Here is an 18,027-nt window from a genome sequence, read left to right on the forward strand (position 1 = left end):
GGGGTACCTACCCAAGCGGACTCTCACATGAGAGACCTACCACAAGTAAATGTATAACGCTATTTCAAATTATTTGTGCCAATATTAAGTCAAGTTCTGGTCCAGCTATACAATATAGTTACAGTTTATATAATTTCTATACTAAGAGAAGCAATACATCCACAAGAATTTGATATGATTCAAGGTTATGATTTCAGAGCGCCATGGTTTCATAGTACCATAAATCATACACTTTATTGATTACTTCAATAATACTAGAATTAGTGACGCTGCCAATGTTATTATTGAACTCAACCAACAAGCTCGTATATATCGAAAAACTATATCAATTGTACAAATAGTTTTACGATTGATGAATTTAGATTTAAATTGTAAGCCAATTGACAATGATTTCTTTTTAGTTTAATAAATAAAATATACTAGATGCAAATAAAATACTTAAATCTTTAAGGAAGCATAGTTCAATGAATTCTGTTTAATAAATAAAGTATACTAGAAGCAAATTAAAAATACCTACGATGAAGCATAGTTTAAATACACTCTGTATTGTAGATATACTTTAATATTAACTTTTGGTGCAGTCACCCGACGTTTTCCAGTATAAGTATTTTCTCGTAAAAAGTGCCTATAGCACTCAGGAGTAATGTACCTTTCTATTAGGGAAAAACAATCAAAATTGGTTCAGTAGTTTCTGAGATTATCGCGTTCAAAACAAACAAACTCTTCAGCTTTGTATATTAGTATAGATTAGATGATTGTATATCGTGTCTAGAAATTTATATTACTATACTATAAGTTTCAGCCCAAACTCCTGATATGTTAACGAGTGAACAATAAACTGCAGGACCTCTATCTACTCGGTTTCAATTTTGTGCTCATATTATCGGCTATGCTTGTCCATTATGGGCAAAACAGTGTATTAATTAACACAAATGGGCAATAATAACATGAAATTGCGTACAGAGTGCATTACTAGCATTAGTTTATGCAATATAGTTTTAGGAAAGGAAATAAAAGAAGATTTTAAGTAGATATGTTTATTGTAAATTGAAAAATTAGCTATGAGATGGGAAAAATAGCATGTTAACATAAACTATTTTTATTTTCTAAATGTAACGTATTTATTGTATTTATTTATTTATTCTTTATTCAACACATATACTGTGATTACAGGATACCCAATTCGAACGCTTATCAATTTATTGTTACTATTAAATACATGAGGAACTATATAATATATTATATACTGTTATTCTATATAATGTATAGTTCGGTTATGTATTGTTGTGTCGACGCAATATTAAAAAAATTATATTGCGACGACACACTTATGGTATTCATTATATTACATTACTTGAATTTCCTTAAATGATAGTTTGAGTAAGAATTTATTAATTAACAATTTATCGAAAACAACAATATCGAAGGGCATTAACCTAACTTTATTATTCTTTCCATATTGTTGTTGCCATACTAGCTTTGCTCGCAACTTCGCCTGCGTGAATAAGTTTTTTCGGAATAAAAGTCCGCTTTATATTTTCCCGAGATAAAAAGTTATAGAACTCAGAGTAATGTAATTTCCTATTAGTGAAAAAGAATTCAAAACGAGACTATCGCGGTCAAACAAACAAACGAACTCTTCATCTCTTTATATTAAGTATAGATATAGAATAGTGTTATGCATAACAATATGAATTAAAGTAGATATACTTTTGTGTTCATGTATTTACTTTCGAGGCAAATTTATCAGTTTTCCGTGGCCTTAAACTTTGAAACTTGCTACATTATCTAATCGTTGCATTCTTAGCGCGTATCGTAAATTGAGATGACAATGGTATTTTTTGCCAGTGTCAACAAAGTCGGTACGTTCAACCAGGTCTAGTTTCATATTAATAGTCGCCAAAACCCATTAAATCTATTTATAAAAACGTAGATATCGTGCCAAACGTAATTACTGTTTGTTATTGCAACACTCAGATAACTCGATTTAAACTGTTTTGTATTAACCGTTGATTTACGGACGTTAAAAAACAATCGTCCTTTCATAAACAATCTATTATAATGGAATTACAGGATTTAGACTAACTAAAACGTCATTGAAATAAAAAACGGATTTTATCATAGGTTTTTTTATATTATAGTTTTCCTGACGTTTCAAAGACTGTAGCCTGCGTGGTCACGGAGGACTGAGTTGCTGGTGTTCGAAAAGTCAAATTTACTTCCTTCTTAATATCTACCTACATTTTTGATTATAATATATTTTTTTTAGCTTTTGACTGTCCGGTATACGCAGAATGAGCTCACAGTGTTTTGAAGTCTGGCAGCCGTTCTTTTAGATTCCATTTTAATTAAATGTAGAACACGATCCCAAGCTCGTGCAAGCTCCAATCATATTTTTCTTTTTTATACTTGAAGCGCGCAAGCGGCGATAGCCTAGTTGGGTATGGAACGGACTGCCGAGACGAATGTCCGCAGGTTCAAATCCCATGGGCACACCTCTGACTTTTCTAAAAAATCATGTGTGTATTCTTTGTGAATTTATCGTTCGCTTTAACGGTGAAGGAAAACATCGTGAGGAAACCTGCACATCCGAGAAGTTCTCTTTAGGAATTTCGAAGGTGTGTGAAGTCTACCAATCCGCACTAGGCCAGCATGGTGGACAAGGCCTAATCCCTCTCATTAGTGAGGAGGCCCGTGCTCAGCAGTGGGCAAGTATATAATACAGGGCTGATATTATTATTATAATTGAAGCGCAAAGTGACCCACTGCACCTGATGATAAGCTAAATGGGGTCCAGATAATGCATCGCCAGTCGACACAATTATTTCGGCCTATTTAAAATTTCATAATAGCGGTGTTTCTCGACAAGTTGACAGCGTCTGTGCGACATTCAACCACAATTCTCAATTGATCATCTTTAACTGTTCCTACTCTTAGAAAGACATAAATAACCCTAACACATTACATATTTAGTCCAGTATTGTTTGACGGTTCACTTTATGAATTTAACGAGGTAAATTCAATAACACTACACGCATACCTACTTAGATTTGCAAAAAATAATCTAGTTTGAAATAATTATATCAGTAACTGTAACACATTATGTAAGTAATTATAGTACTGTATCATAATTTACATAATTTAAACTATATTTATTACGAAGAAGGCCACCGCGGGTTTTGATTGATATGCCGGTGTAGCGTGTACAATCGGACAAGTTGGTGCTAGTACACTTCCAAACACATTTTGCTTGACCGGTCTAATGTCCCGAGATATTTAGACACGCCCCTGTCTCATATTTCACCAATTACGACAGTTTTGGAGATGTGCGAAAGGAACAGCAGATAACTATTATTGTTTACTTTAGTTGTATTTTACTGATTGACGACGCGCACGCAACTATTGAGTACCAGTAGTATTTTGCTCACAATTATTTTTCGTTTACGGACACCGATATCTTGCGACTACGTAGACTTATGTTCGTTTACTGGACTCTTAATTACTTAGTCGCCGACCCGTCATGTGACTACTGCACCATGGATTATATATTCCGGGAATTAAATATTACAGTAAGTAAATCAGTCATACTATACTATATAATATTTTAATATTAATTTTTAACTAGTGGATGTTAATATGCGTGGGAAAAATATCGTCAGGGCAGAGAACTAATAATTAAAATTTTGCAGTTTTGAGAAAATCGCGGTTTATGGCTTTTTAATTATTGGTCATCATAATTAATTATATTTAAAGCCAACATAGACCACCTTTTTAAGCTCTTTTAAATATAATTATAATATTATTGAGATTTGATGAATACTTATTCCTTTAATTGTGTAAAACAGACTTCAATATGCTACTTATTATATTTTATATTAATCCTTAAGTTATCCTATCTATCGTGGGGGTCAAATATCATTAGTCATTGTGTTGTTTTTTTTGCCAAAAATTAACATAGTGCTATTGATCATACTTGTAGTAATCTATGTAGTATGTTATTTAAGTTGCTTTACGAATAATCAAATGTCAAAATATTGAAAAGAAATATAATTGGAAAACTTAAAAGTACTCAATGCAAAAATAAACTACTTCGACGGGTATACTCACTATACTTATAGGTGTTACCTATCTTTTCTTGATCTCAGTTAAAAATTCAGAGTTTTCGATATTGAAACAGCAGTAGCATTAAGCGTAACTTTTACCGTCAACTTTTAATAGTAAACTCTAATTTAATGTTGGGAATATATTAAGTCAGGCCGGTAAGCCTTTTAGTCCAGTCAATAAGCTCAAAAAGGTGTCAATTTATGTATTATAAAGATCCAAAAATATGAGTGATAGCTCATTCGATTTGGATAACATGACGTCTAGAAAAATAATCTTTAGTGTTCATTGGCACTTAAAAATACAATTGTTATTAAGAGGATAAAGAGGTTCTTCGATAACTTAAAAATAAGAAATAAGGAGGAAATTTCAATTTAAATCCTCCTTATTTAAGAAATAAGGAGGAAATTTCCAATTTAAAGAAGAAGACGCCCGAAATTCTATCTCCTTTATTAATAATTTTTATTTAATGCCAAAAATATAGACGAGTATAAATAATTTATGGATAGGCGATAATTTGTTTTATTACAGTAATATTGCATAGCCAACATTTTTATTGCTGCACATGTGCAGTTTAAAAAGTGTAAAGATTTCACATAAAAGGGTCTTTGTTAGAGGACGACATTTTTTATGTTTTTGTTAACCGGTTCCATGTCGACGCCTTTATCGGAAAGCGGCGTCCATTGTTTATTGAATTTAGACGAGTTTAAAGATTTTAAGTAGTGGTAATATGATTTCTTACTAGAGTAATTAACTATGTCGGCGCGTTTGTAAGATCCGCTTATAGACGTTTAAGTCCCACCCAGTTTAACCCAGAGGTTTCTGTTATTATTGTTTCTTTTACAACTACATAATATGTAGCACTGAATTAAAGTAGAATTACAATCCGATTTAATGCAAATTTGGGATTTTTATCTCAATAAAATGTGTGCAATTATGGAAAACAAAGCTGATTTTTTACTTAATTTGGATTATTTCGTACTTGACCCACGTATTTTGTGTCGGCCGCACTGGCGTTCTGCTCCCATATAAATTTTATTATTTTGGCACTGTAGTCATTACGTTAAAATATTATTAGAATAATAGATTTTAGTAATTAATATATAATTTAATTGTATTACAGAGAACCACTGTCCCTCGATGTATACACTAGGATGCGGATGAGAGCTTCATCGCCAACCGATCCAGAGCGCACACTCTACTCAACCTGCCTGCTGAGCGTATCAAACTTGTAATGAATACAATTAAATCATATCACTGAAGTAACAAAAAATGTGTTTTATTTACATAGACTTTCTACGAAATTTCATTTTACATGTGTATCTCATTATTTATTGGTGTTGCAAATATATTATCTACTATATTCGATTTTAACTTTTGATAATTATATATCGTAGCGATATGTGCGTGAGCCTCATCGACTGTTTCACAAAACGAGCCTATTGAAATAAATCATTTTATTTGAAAGATTTGATTGTGAGATTTAAAAAAAATATTTACTTTAAATATTACACTTAAAATGAACTCTGCAAATATAAACGTTATTACATTTGGAAGGCATCCCGAAAAAAGTTAAGTAATCAAAAATCTTGTTTAGTTATCTCTGAAAATAATTACTTACTGCAAATATTTTTTTTTTCAAATTTTCTTATTTTTAAAATTTTTCCCTTTATATCCGTAAATGATAATAATAACACTTACTTATGTAAAAAACAGGTAGTTATATCTTTTGACGAATCGTGAAATTATTTGTATGAATTACTCAGCCATGACTTTTCTTTCTTATTTTTCTTATCAATGAAGGGTCTAAAATTATTATTTAATGACTCCAAGTTACTAATTTTTGGCACATTATTATTCAATAAGTTTGAGGTTGGTTGGAATTTATTCGAAACATAAAACCAGCGCCCATACAAAAAACGGACATGTCCTTTAAAAGTAAATAAAATGTTCAAAAAAGCATAAAAAACAATTGAGAAAAATATAATAATTTCTAATAATGAAACGAATAACAATAATTTATGATTATGTGAATGATTTAACGAATTAAATAAACTGAACTGTTTAAGTAATTTATATAATTCAAAAGTCAATCATAATATGCAGCTATTAAATCGCTAAAAACCATCAATAACTGTAAGTTGATTATAGACTTTGGGTTTTAACTCAGCGAAAACTAAATAATTGGCTAAAGAAAGTAACTAAAATTTACAAACTGGACATGTGCAGCAATAAAATGTTAGCCTTGCAAATACTACTGTAATAAGAATTCAAATCTACGCCTACACTTATAATCTTTAAATGCCTCTAAATTCAATAGCATAACAATCGACTCAGTTTAACGATAAATGCGTCCACGTAAGACCGGTGTCAATACAAACATTGATAAAAAATGCGCTCTTTAACAAACCATTTTTATGTGATATATTTATTCTTTTCAAACAACATCTGCAGCAATAAAAATGTTGGCCTTTCAATATTACTCTAATAAAAGCATATTACCACCTACACATAAAATCTTTAAACTCGCCTCAAATTCAATAAATAATAATCGCTGCATATCGATAAATAGTCCAATTAACTACTTCAAAAGGTGTTAAATAGTTCAAATTAGGATGAAAAAAGGTATTTCGTTATTAACTCAAAAACTATTCATATTTAAGATAAAAAGATCATTAAGAGGAAATAAAAAAACAATATCTCCAAGAAGCTAATAATTTTAGGTCAATTATTTTAACTTTAATGTTAATACATAATATTTGTAAATACAGAGATTGGAATAAAATGTTATCGTCTAAGTTTTTGAAATAAAATAAAATAACAATTCAAATAATGAAATCTATTAACTATGATTTATTATTATAATATGAATTATTGAACGAATTGAATAAACTGAACAGTTTAAATTTTTACGATTCAAAATTCAATCATAATATTATACAGCCATTGAATTTATTTAATAAATTAATTATAGACTATGGGGTTTAAAGAGACCGAAAACTAAAAACGGCTTAAAAAGTAGCTAATCATAATTTACTAACAAAATATAGTTGTGACAAATATGGCGGAAATTGCTTTAAAATGATTATTTTTTAATACAACATAAAGTTTGGTTTGTTAAAAGTTAAAAAGAAGGTAATCAGGCATATAATATGATATAAAATAATTAACATAATGTCGTTTCTTATTTATTAAAAATAATGCCAAAAATTTAACAATATAAACACTGTAAATCGCGATTGTCTCCAAACTATAAAACTTTTGTTATTACGTTCCTTACGCCGACGATATGCATCTTACAAGTATAGGAATTATCGTCATAGCATAGACGTGCGCGCATCAATTTTAATTTCGTTTTCTATTATACACTCAGCAGCGGTTCGGTAGTGTTACGTAACGTCATTGCAGGTAGCCAACAGACTTACGACTGATATCGATCTATGCAATCGATCCCGAACCCCGCCTCCCTAACGTAGTAAAACAAATTTGCCAAGTTATTTTGACCCTTAGGGTGGTCGACCGCCAACTTTGCTGATTGTACATAGGGTTAGAGACTCAGTCCAATGCTCGCTCGGATCGTGCTATATTCCCGAGTGGCGACATTGCGTCGAAGACTGGCGAAACCAACATAAATGTGCAACAGTGGTGGTAGCGATAACGCGTTTTTATTCCGTGAAAGAAAAAATAATTCTGGTCAAATTTATTTATTAACAGAATTGTAATCATACGCAAACATTCACCAAACTGTACAGAGAGTTTGTTCGAGAAAATAGGCTCTCTTATAAACTAACTAGCATGTAACTGTGTAGTCAATACTTAAATAACGGATACTACACTATCCTATACTTTAATTAATTATAAATAATGACAAACCAAACGTAATTTAATAAGCTGCATGGTAAAAGATCATACTTCTTCCTCCATTTTCATTACTATAGATCTATAAAAAAGTAAAAACTCTTTGATACCGAGTTCGCTCCTTCAAGAGACCTTCAAAATTTTAAGTTTGTAAATTGCATCACTATTTACTTTTGCCAACAGTGCAGCGTTTGTACTGACATGACTGAAACCTCACGTTTCCACCACGTCAAACAATAACATACAATGACGTACAATCCGTAAAATAAAATGATATAATGAAAATGCATTTAAAGAACAGTGTTTTGTTTCTTCGCTTTGAAGTTGCTACAAATATGCTGTAGAATTAATGTATATTGAAAGCACTATTTTTAGTTATGCGATACGCAGACGCAGTAAACTTATAAGTACCTACCTGTTTACCTTTTTTTACTGTGTTTAGGAAATTATAATACAAATGCTCAAAATTTCAGTATTTTGAACATACTTATAGAAAGTATATTTAAGATACTGAAATTTGAGAGCACATTCGTTGCATAGTACATACAGCACTTCTATATTGCTTCTAGACTGTCTAAATACTATGTAGGTATCTTATCAGTGGTTCAAGCAGATTTTAGGACGCATACCCTACATTTTGAATAGCAGGCCAAAATGTTTACTTTGAATCTAATGATAAATACAATTAAGTTCAAAATCGATGACTTACAATATATATACAGAAATCTTCACTTTAATATGCAATTTTTATACTGGGGAAAAATACACGTACTTACCGCACCGAATATGACGTCATTGTCCATTATTTCTAATTTAAAATATTTATATTTGAACGCGGGCAGCCAGTCTAGCGGATTAATTAATTGCAGTATATATTGTTCTGGCGCCAACTATTTTTAAACTGTTTTAAGTTTGGATAAGCGCTATTTTTGATTGTTTCGATATGCATTTTTATAAAATATTGTTGTGTGTTGAATACTCCTCAAATACGTAGATACAGATGTAAACAATCTTGTTTTATTGGTACGTCCAATTTATTTGACTATAAAGTTGAACATGTTTACGTATATCATGGAATTATACACAAACTTTCTAATTTTATTCAAATTGAACTTTAATAACAGTACGTTTGTGATCAAATTATTAATCTTGTTAAATGCAAGAAAGCCACCAAAATATAAGTGTGATAAAGTGCTGGGTTTAATTGTGCTATTTCGAGATATTATAGTATTATCATTACATTCCTAAACATGATTAAGTATACGTATATATTTAAGCTTCAAGTGAGAGAAGCAGCTTAATTTGAACAGCATAATCTTTCAAGCTTTAAGAGTTAATGTCACCTTATATCATGAGATATTCACTACTACTAGATATATAACATACATTTTATACTTAGATATGCTAGAATATATCATTTAGTCATCAAATCTCTTAGCATGACTATTCTATGAACCCATCCCTATAGAGACTTTCCCGCCCGCACACCCACCACTACAACTCCTGTAAGCCAGGATCAGCAGCAGCACGCATTTTATGGCGCCGAGCAGTGAAGTTCGGCGTGTCTCAGGGAAAACTAATATATCATATTATTATGAACCCATACCTAGCAAGCAGGAACCCTTTCCTCATCACTGACTGTGTTCCAGATGTAGAGAGCGGAAACGCTGGCCCCGCGCAAGATGCCGAGGCTCCCGCCCCCGCGCCAGTCCAAAAGCCTGGTAAGGACCACGCATGGCATGGTTGCTTCTGTCGTGGCGTCTAAACTCTGGCATGTCTTTCCTTTTGGACTGCTGTTAGTCTTATGCTAACAGCAATGTTGCATTGGAAACTGACATGTGCGTTTGCACTGTACTTGTCCGCATGGGTTGGGGACTTCACGAACATTTGCACTGGGTTCATTTTCATCTTCACTCAAATTATTACGAATATTTCTATTAATGAAACGTTTTTCCCATTAACTGGATTAAAGTTCGAGTTTGTCATTAATAATTATTACTAAAAAGTTATAATGCCTACGAAGAATTTAAACTTGGTAGAAAATTTATTGGAATATTATTTCATTTCAAATCGAATTAATCGGGTCATCAACAAGAGTATTTAAGGAATATTTTCTAAATACCTATTTACACACCGTCCATAAATTTTTAAGTTTCATAAAAATATTCCCCGATCATATGATTGCTACAAAAAGGTTTGATTTTGTTTGTGTTGTCAGTCATCTGAATACACAGAATTCTGTGTAAAAAATTATTTATCGCTTTGGGATATCTTCGAAAAACCATTATTTATGAATCTTGTTTGCATTACATAAGGGAATTGAATTTTCATCGGAGTTCTGGTCTCAAAAGACCGTAAAAAGCGTTGTAAATTGTTGTTTGTTTTGGATTTACGATTTTTATGTTGTGCATGTCTGGGTAAAAAAGGTGTTCGTTCGTGGGATTTTCAAATATCTTGGAAACGTCGGAAGGTTATTTTTTGTCGGCCATAATTATGGGTAATTGTGTCTATCGTTCTTTGGAAATATTATTGTCTACAATATTTGTGTGTTTTTCCTTTAGATCTCAAACGAACATCAGTTGGAGTTGAAATTCCGCCATTATTGATATTATTGAAAGTGTTCCAAGTGATTAAAATTATAATACGCACGATATGCTACGCACTCTACAGAAATATGATAGTTATATCCTTGAAACTATAGAAATACAATACCACATATCCTTGACAATGTAAATCTACAGGAAGTCTAAACTAATAGTTATAGATAATCTGAATAGCGATTTGTTCTTGACTTTACGTGAAGATTACAATGGATGAGATTACAAAACAAAACATATTCCCACATTGCTTTGAACCAGTTTTGCATTCGAAACATTAGTGGCTGATGTTAGTTTAATCATTTTCGTAATTATATAGCCAGTAAGTTAAAGATGACTGTTTTGTTATTGCTGAAAACGATGACATTGTAAATTTACGACTGTTAATAATTAATATTGAGATAAACTTTTGTTAATTTGTTGTTGGCAGAAATCACATTTTATAATTCATTTCGGACAAAACTCTTAAGTTTTAAGGCCTTTAACATATTACCTATCTAATTTGACTAACACATGCATTATTAATAAATTAATCGTATTAAAAACAATTCCAGTAATTAGTAAAAGTTAATTTTTGAGTTTATAATATGTATAACACACATCCATGACAGAAATAAAACCATAGGAAATGATAAACATTGAGAAAGGTAATTGCTAAGCCGCACTCGTCCAATAACATTACAAAGATCACGCGGACACGCCAATCACTACTATTTTTAACTAATTTATCGAACCAGCTTTAATACAAATTGAACTGTGCTGTGTAGGTATTAAGAATTGATTTTTGGATCGTTTTGCGACGTGATGAGTGAAAGGACTGTCGTGTGAAAGTGATTCCCTTTCGCTACACTTGAAATATTGTTATATCCACATGTTACATGCAGTTACGTAATCTTGTGAAGGGTAAACCAAAATAGAAGTTTTAGTGATGCCTGAAATGCATTAGGCATGCAACGAAACCCTAGTTCAGGCTCATACGATTACAAAAAGGCTATGATATTAATTATGGTAAACAATCTTCACACATCATCTTACGGTTTTTTTTAAAATAAATCGAATGCAACTGAAGCTGATTTAAGTTATGTCATTCAGTACCCTGGTTAGATCTTCGGGTTTCTAATAAGTGGAACCCTCGAGATTGCCTGAATCAACCCTACGTGCATAAGGTAAGTAAACTTGATGATCTATACGTTCTCCGATAACCAATTGATTGATTAATTGACAGCGGAACTGACAGGGAAAGTTCCCATGATCGTATGGAAAGAGCGCTTCGAATTTTATTGTTGCATATCGCTCAGACAAGGTTCTCTAATCTCATATGAAATTATATAATGTTGTTGCATATATCGGTCAGATTTAAATGTTCCTAATTTCACATGCAAATTATGTAATAAAAAACGAAATATTATAATTGGTATATAAAGGATGCAATATAAATGAGTCTATTATTAGAGATGTTAATATTTTGTCCTTCACTTATTACATGACTTGGTATAGTGTCCAGAACATTCGTCCAATTTCTGATTTCAATAATAATGGTGTTAACATTCCAATTATATGATACGTTATCAACCGCAACTTCCCAGATTTCGGTTACCAGTACCCGCTAGTATTTGTCCTAGTGGCTTATGTAGTTTACCTACTGATAATGAAATTTCAAACAGGCCGGCATAATTGTGGCGACTGGCGAGGGTAATCACCTCTCGTCAGTCGACATTCTATACAGACCCTACTCAGCTTACCATTAGGTGCAGGGAAATGTATAAAAAATACAAAGCCACTTTTTGAAATCATTGTAGCTGCTTTCGCAAGCAATAAAAGTAATAACTTTTAAAACCATGCATAATATCAGGTGTCTGTGAGAAACACGTTACTGTGATATTTAAAGTTGTTTTAACTAATTGATCTAACATGATGTAATCAGTGAAAACGTCTAAAAAGGACACAGAAATAGAATAAACGAATTAAATTTGGTAGAAACACATGTCATCAAGATGTCGGAATTGTTCAGTAATCCCCGCTTAATCATGGTCCTGTTAGATCACAGATTATAAATAGGAGGATATAGTAATATGGCAAATGACTTATCCCACGCTCAATGATGTAGCTCAAATGACCTAGTTGCTCTTGATGATCGGGTTTTGGATGCCTTGATATGTCGACGTACAAAGCCCTATTGTATTTCGATAACAAAAAATATGTAGTTACAAATTGTTGTACAGCAATAACAACGTCAACCAACTATAAATGATAGACTATCGCGTAAATGTGTGTGCTAGTTTATAAAATACCTAACCATTTTTTATAAATCCCTTTTGCATCGGTAAGAACAAAATGATAATTTTCAACAATTTTAATGTTATTTTCTCCTTTTACAACAACTTTTACCCACTTTTTCTTAACTGTATTATGACTCTATTTACAAAGTTTCTTAAAATAATCCTTAGTCAAACACTTATCTTTTTGTTTTGATTATAATAGAATTACCTCTCAATAAAGCTTATGTTTTTTGTGCCAGAATATTCTTGTTGCTTGTATGCACTGTGGAATCATCACAACAAAAAATTGAGCATAATATTAGCCGCAAGCCGATGTCAATGTTTTGTTTTGGTTAGAATTCGGGGCAAAAAGGACGTTGATTGATTGACACTATAACGGGACTTCTGTAATTAATTTGATGGCGGTTTTCATTGAACAAATCATTGTATTATTATGTCTTAGGTTATTCTACGCATGTGGTAGGTTTGTGAACAATTAGTAAATCATAGACAAATCTGTATAATTGTCAAACTAATCAATCAGTTGTCAGACATTATCCGTGTAATATTTACTACGTATATTTTATTCCGACATATCTTGTACACGATTTAATTCTAATTTTAAATAAATAAACATTATACCATAAAAATTCACGTACATTTAGATCTGTTTGCTGTTTTTGCTGAACATAACCGGACGAGCATTTGGTTTAACTACAATCAGTACATTTAATCATTTACCAGACTTATCGTAAAAAAACTAACATGGCAAAATGTAGAATACACTTCACATCCAACTTGATTTACGAGTGTTCGCAAAAACTGGGCCATTGCCCTGTAAGTGCCGGTGTGTTGGAGTGTACACAAAAGTTATTTCAAATCTTCTAAGGCATTTTTATCACGAATGTATATGCAATTTAGTAACGCGTATAATGGTGGATATTAAGTGGGTTTATAGAGAAATGTCTGATAAGTTTTATTGCGCTTTGGCTAGACCTCTGACCTTACGTTTTATGATAATTTAGTATTGAGATGCATTTGGATAAATTGCATACTGCGTCTTATGGTAGGGGAGAGTTTATTTAAGGTGCGTAATAAAGACTAAATTTATTTTTATGCCACCATGATCTCTGATGCGTTAGAAAAATAACTGATATAATATTTGGATGAATGGTTACATTACTTGCCATTAGTGTTGTAGGTCTAGGAATATAAAAACGATTTTCGACTGCTATATTTCGAAAGAAACCGTTGAATAACTTGGAAGGTACTTCAACGTTTTAGTCTAAATTAGTCAACGATAATTGTTTTGACGTAGTTTGTGTCCTAAAAACTACCGCTCTATTAAAACACCGAAAACAGGTAGTGAACGTAAATTATGCGTAATTCTCATAACCGTAAAGGAAAGTTAATATATTTATAGTTTATGCTAATAATACGTATCATTAAATTCGGCAATGTTAAAAATAAAACGATTGTAATTTGTATGACGTTCATGGAATGAGTCATACGTGTTTAATTTCAATTTTATTTAAATATAAGATAAGATTAATTTATTTAAAACGTTTGCGCTCACATATAGAATTGACGTTTTTAAACCAAATTTTTTTATTGTGTTTTATTAGTTTTGTATAGGGTTTTTCCGTGTTGTTTGGGTGCAAAACTTGATTTTATTTTTGTCAGGTTTCGCTGTACCTGGTGAGTCGATGTCGACCAAAACTTTTCGTAGAAACCATGTGTATGTTTTCATAATTAATAAGTTGAATGACATTTGTGAGAAGTCCACGCACCGTGCCAATTTTTGTCATCGAGTATACTTTTTGAAATTGAACTCTATTCCTTAGTCCGTACAAACTTATAATTTCATTAACCGATTTGGGCATTTATTTATTTAAATTTCTGAAAAGTTACAAAACTGGCAGAAATAGATTAAATTATTTCATACTAATTCTATAAGTTCATAACGATCTTTCGTTCGCAAAAGACTAGTAGTTTTCCTTAGTGAAAGCAGTCTCATTTTTCCTCCAAATGTTTCTTGTTAAAACATGAAATTGGGTTACAGTTATATTTACCAGAAATTAGATTGTGATCTCATTTTGATACAAACGTGCTCAGATTTTAAATATATCAATATGTGCCTTACCCATACTTATAACAGGAAAATCGACCTGCATCATTTTTAATTAAATATTATATTGTTTTTGCGCGATTTTGTTTAAATTGTTTTTATTTTTTATTAATATTTAGCTCGTTAATAATAAATTACTTTGTACACCTATCAAACTCATACGAATAATAAATTAGCGCACCACAGTATTTAGATAAAAAAGCATGATATCGTCTTCTATACATACAAGTTTTATTACTTGCATAATACGCAGAATGATTTATAGAATCTTCAGAGGTATTTTAAATAACCAAAACCATCAGGAGCAGTGCAATAGAATATGATATAATAATATAAAAGATAAGCGTCTGCTTTTGCATTAGCAATATAGGAGGAGCAAAAGTTTTTTATCATCATTTACCAACGGATTTAATCGAAGAGCCTTTGAAGTTGAATGATGAATTACACGCGTCATAGATTACGACAAGCTCAAGCCAATTGAAACTGACATTCTGAATTATTCTAAGTAGTTAGCAACGCCTTCTAATGAAAAGGCAAAAAACATTAAACAGTTCAAAAACAATTTTATTAAGGTCCTTTACCCTATCAAGTTGATATCAAAATTATTATTTGAAATTATCTTTTAAGGCATTGAAAGTCGTAAAAAGGTGCCAATAAAATCAGTGTTGATGGATTTAATTTTGTATGTTTCCTTTGAATTACGAAGCGAGCTTGCTGTTCGGCTGATGATAAGCGATACGACCGCTCATAAACAGTACATGATTTCGCAGCATTCAGAATCTAAAGTCACGGGCAATTACAAGTAACAAAACAATGCCGGTAATGCAGGAAACGTCAGGTAATAAGTCATTGTTTTAGTTTTTCACGTGTTTCTTTGAAATACATAATAATTAAATGGCCATGAAGGGGTCATCGGTAGTAATTTCAATTTGTATTTTTGTGCAAATTATCACTTAGAAGCTTTAAGCTTCGAGATTAGATTTCGAGATATCGAATTTTAGGAGAGAAATTCTTTTGATCGCCCACACAAGTTGTATTCATATTATATATAGGTATTTATAATTTACTATAATTGGAAGTTGTTCCTGTATAGCCGAACTGTTTAGTTTAATTTAATTATTTTTATTAACATTACCTTAGCTCCTACTTTGTTAATTAGTAAAAACTAGAAAAGACAATAATACATTGTTTCTACTTTATTTATCTTCGGAATTATAGAAAAATTTCACTAAACAAGACTTACAATCATGTGATACAAATTTGCACATCAAATATAATATAGAATTATAACGCAGAGCCAGCGATTAACTACGACAGTTACATTCAAAAACCAACGCGCACATAGTACCACCTACATAATTGCAACATATGAAAATAAGTAGCAAAATGGTCTAAAATTTAATTAATTAACATAAAATTCACGGTAACTAAAAATAACGTAGGATATGCAAAATCCAAAAATACAAAATACGCATCTGTTTTCAATCAATATCTGAACCACTTGATCTGGAAACTGAATTGTTATAACATCGTCGATGTTTTGGCGTGCATTTTAAATATTATGATTAATTGCGATACACATCTTATGTTCCATGGTTTTGCTCCCACGATCATCTCGCGCTTTTATTCTTTTCATTCAAACTGTTAAGAATTGTCCCATGCATATGACGATATTTTTTATTTATATTATTTTAAGATTGAAAATTGTATATCACTGTTACGATCTTAGTAATAGAGTATATCGTTTAGTTTGGTTTAATCAATGACTTAGAATTGTTCAGCCAGTCGGTGTACATACAATATTAAGACTGAACAATTCAATTAGTATGTACTACATTGCTTTTCTGTCGTAACGCTCCCTTAGAAAAGCATGACAACATGTAAAAGGGGTGCGGGCTTGCGGGTTGAGCGCGATATTGACCATTTTTATCCCTCGGCAACAGTACCTCCATTTTTCTGAATAAAAGGTTCTTTACGTCCTTTTCTGTACCCGTGATAACGTAGATATATAGTTGTCATGATCGGTTGAATAATTGAGGGATGAAACCGAAACAAAAAACTTCATATTTATAATAATAGGAAAGCGAAGAGCGTCGGCATTTCTATTTTAGGCAGTAGGGTGACGTGGCAAGAATTCATTTGGGAACCCATACTTAATAAAGAACTAGTTGGATAAAATTAACTACTACAATAATAAACATAAACAACATCGCCAAAATACTAATGACGAAGAGACAAAAATCCACATAAAGCCCCATATTTAATTCGATAAAGCACTAATAGCTCAATAAATATGTTCCTCATTATACGTACACAGACGCGTGCCGTAATAACAATCTAATGTGTCCATTATGTGCGAGAACCTTCCTCTAGAACAAACGTGTAGGAAATTGTATGTAATTTTAATTCTGCACGCGTGTCTAGCTTTTGTCGTCCGCAATGTACGGACGGACGAATGCGACGTATATTAATGTGGATTAAAGTGTGAGAGGATGCGAGAGCGTTACCTTTAAATAATATTAACTGGATATACTAACAAACAACAATGAATACTTCTTTTGATAAACCATAACGGAGGCGAGAGTGTTGAGTTAGAATAGCGAAAATTTTAATAGAAATAATTGATTGATTCCTTCCTAATTGAATTTCGACCACGGCGGCCAATTTTAACATCTGTTAACAGTAAACAATTAGTTTATCGGACTCATGTAACAATAATATTAGCCTTGTATTATATTATAATGCCGAACTACTGAGGTTTAGGTCATATTATGTCTACCACTATCGACTAACATATGTTGGAAAAAATTATATGCCTTTAATATCCTCATGTAGAATCCAATTTTTTTCTCGCCACGCTACCTTTGACCGTCGATTTCAGAAATGATAAACATTGCGCTTGCGTTTCATATTAAATGCGTTGAAATAAAAAAAACTACTAGAGACATTGGAACTCTTTAGGATACGACCGTTCATAACACTAATGTGCTACAAAATAAGGCAATACGAGACTAAAATCTTATGTCTCAGGTTGAGGAACGCAGGGGAGTGCTATACAGTACTTTGTAATTAAAAATTCTTTATA

The 18,027-nt window shown here is 31.8% G+C and overlaps 1 protein-coding gene across 1 annotated transcript in view; it reads right to left on the reverse strand.

The window, feature by feature from the left end:
* Positions 1 to 9,700, reverse strand: part of LOC119190977 (aquaporin AQPAn.G-like) — a 20,962-nt gene extending 11,262 nt beyond the window's left edge. The window contains exon 1 of the mRNA XM_037444633.1: positions 9,599 to 9,700. Within this exon, the coding sequence (XP_037300530.1) occupies positions 9,599 to 9,700 (102 nt within the window). The remainder of the gene's footprint in view (positions 1 to 9,598) is intronic.
* Positions 9,701 to 18,027: the final 8,327 nt, after the last annotated feature.

This window comes from Manduca sexta, chromosome 28, assembly GCF_014839805.1.
Source record: "Manduca sexta isolate Smith_Timp_Sample1 chromosome 28, JHU_Msex_v1.0, whole genome shotgun sequence".
NCBI lineage: Eukaryota > Metazoa > Arthropoda > Insecta > Lepidoptera > Sphingidae > Manduca > Manduca sexta.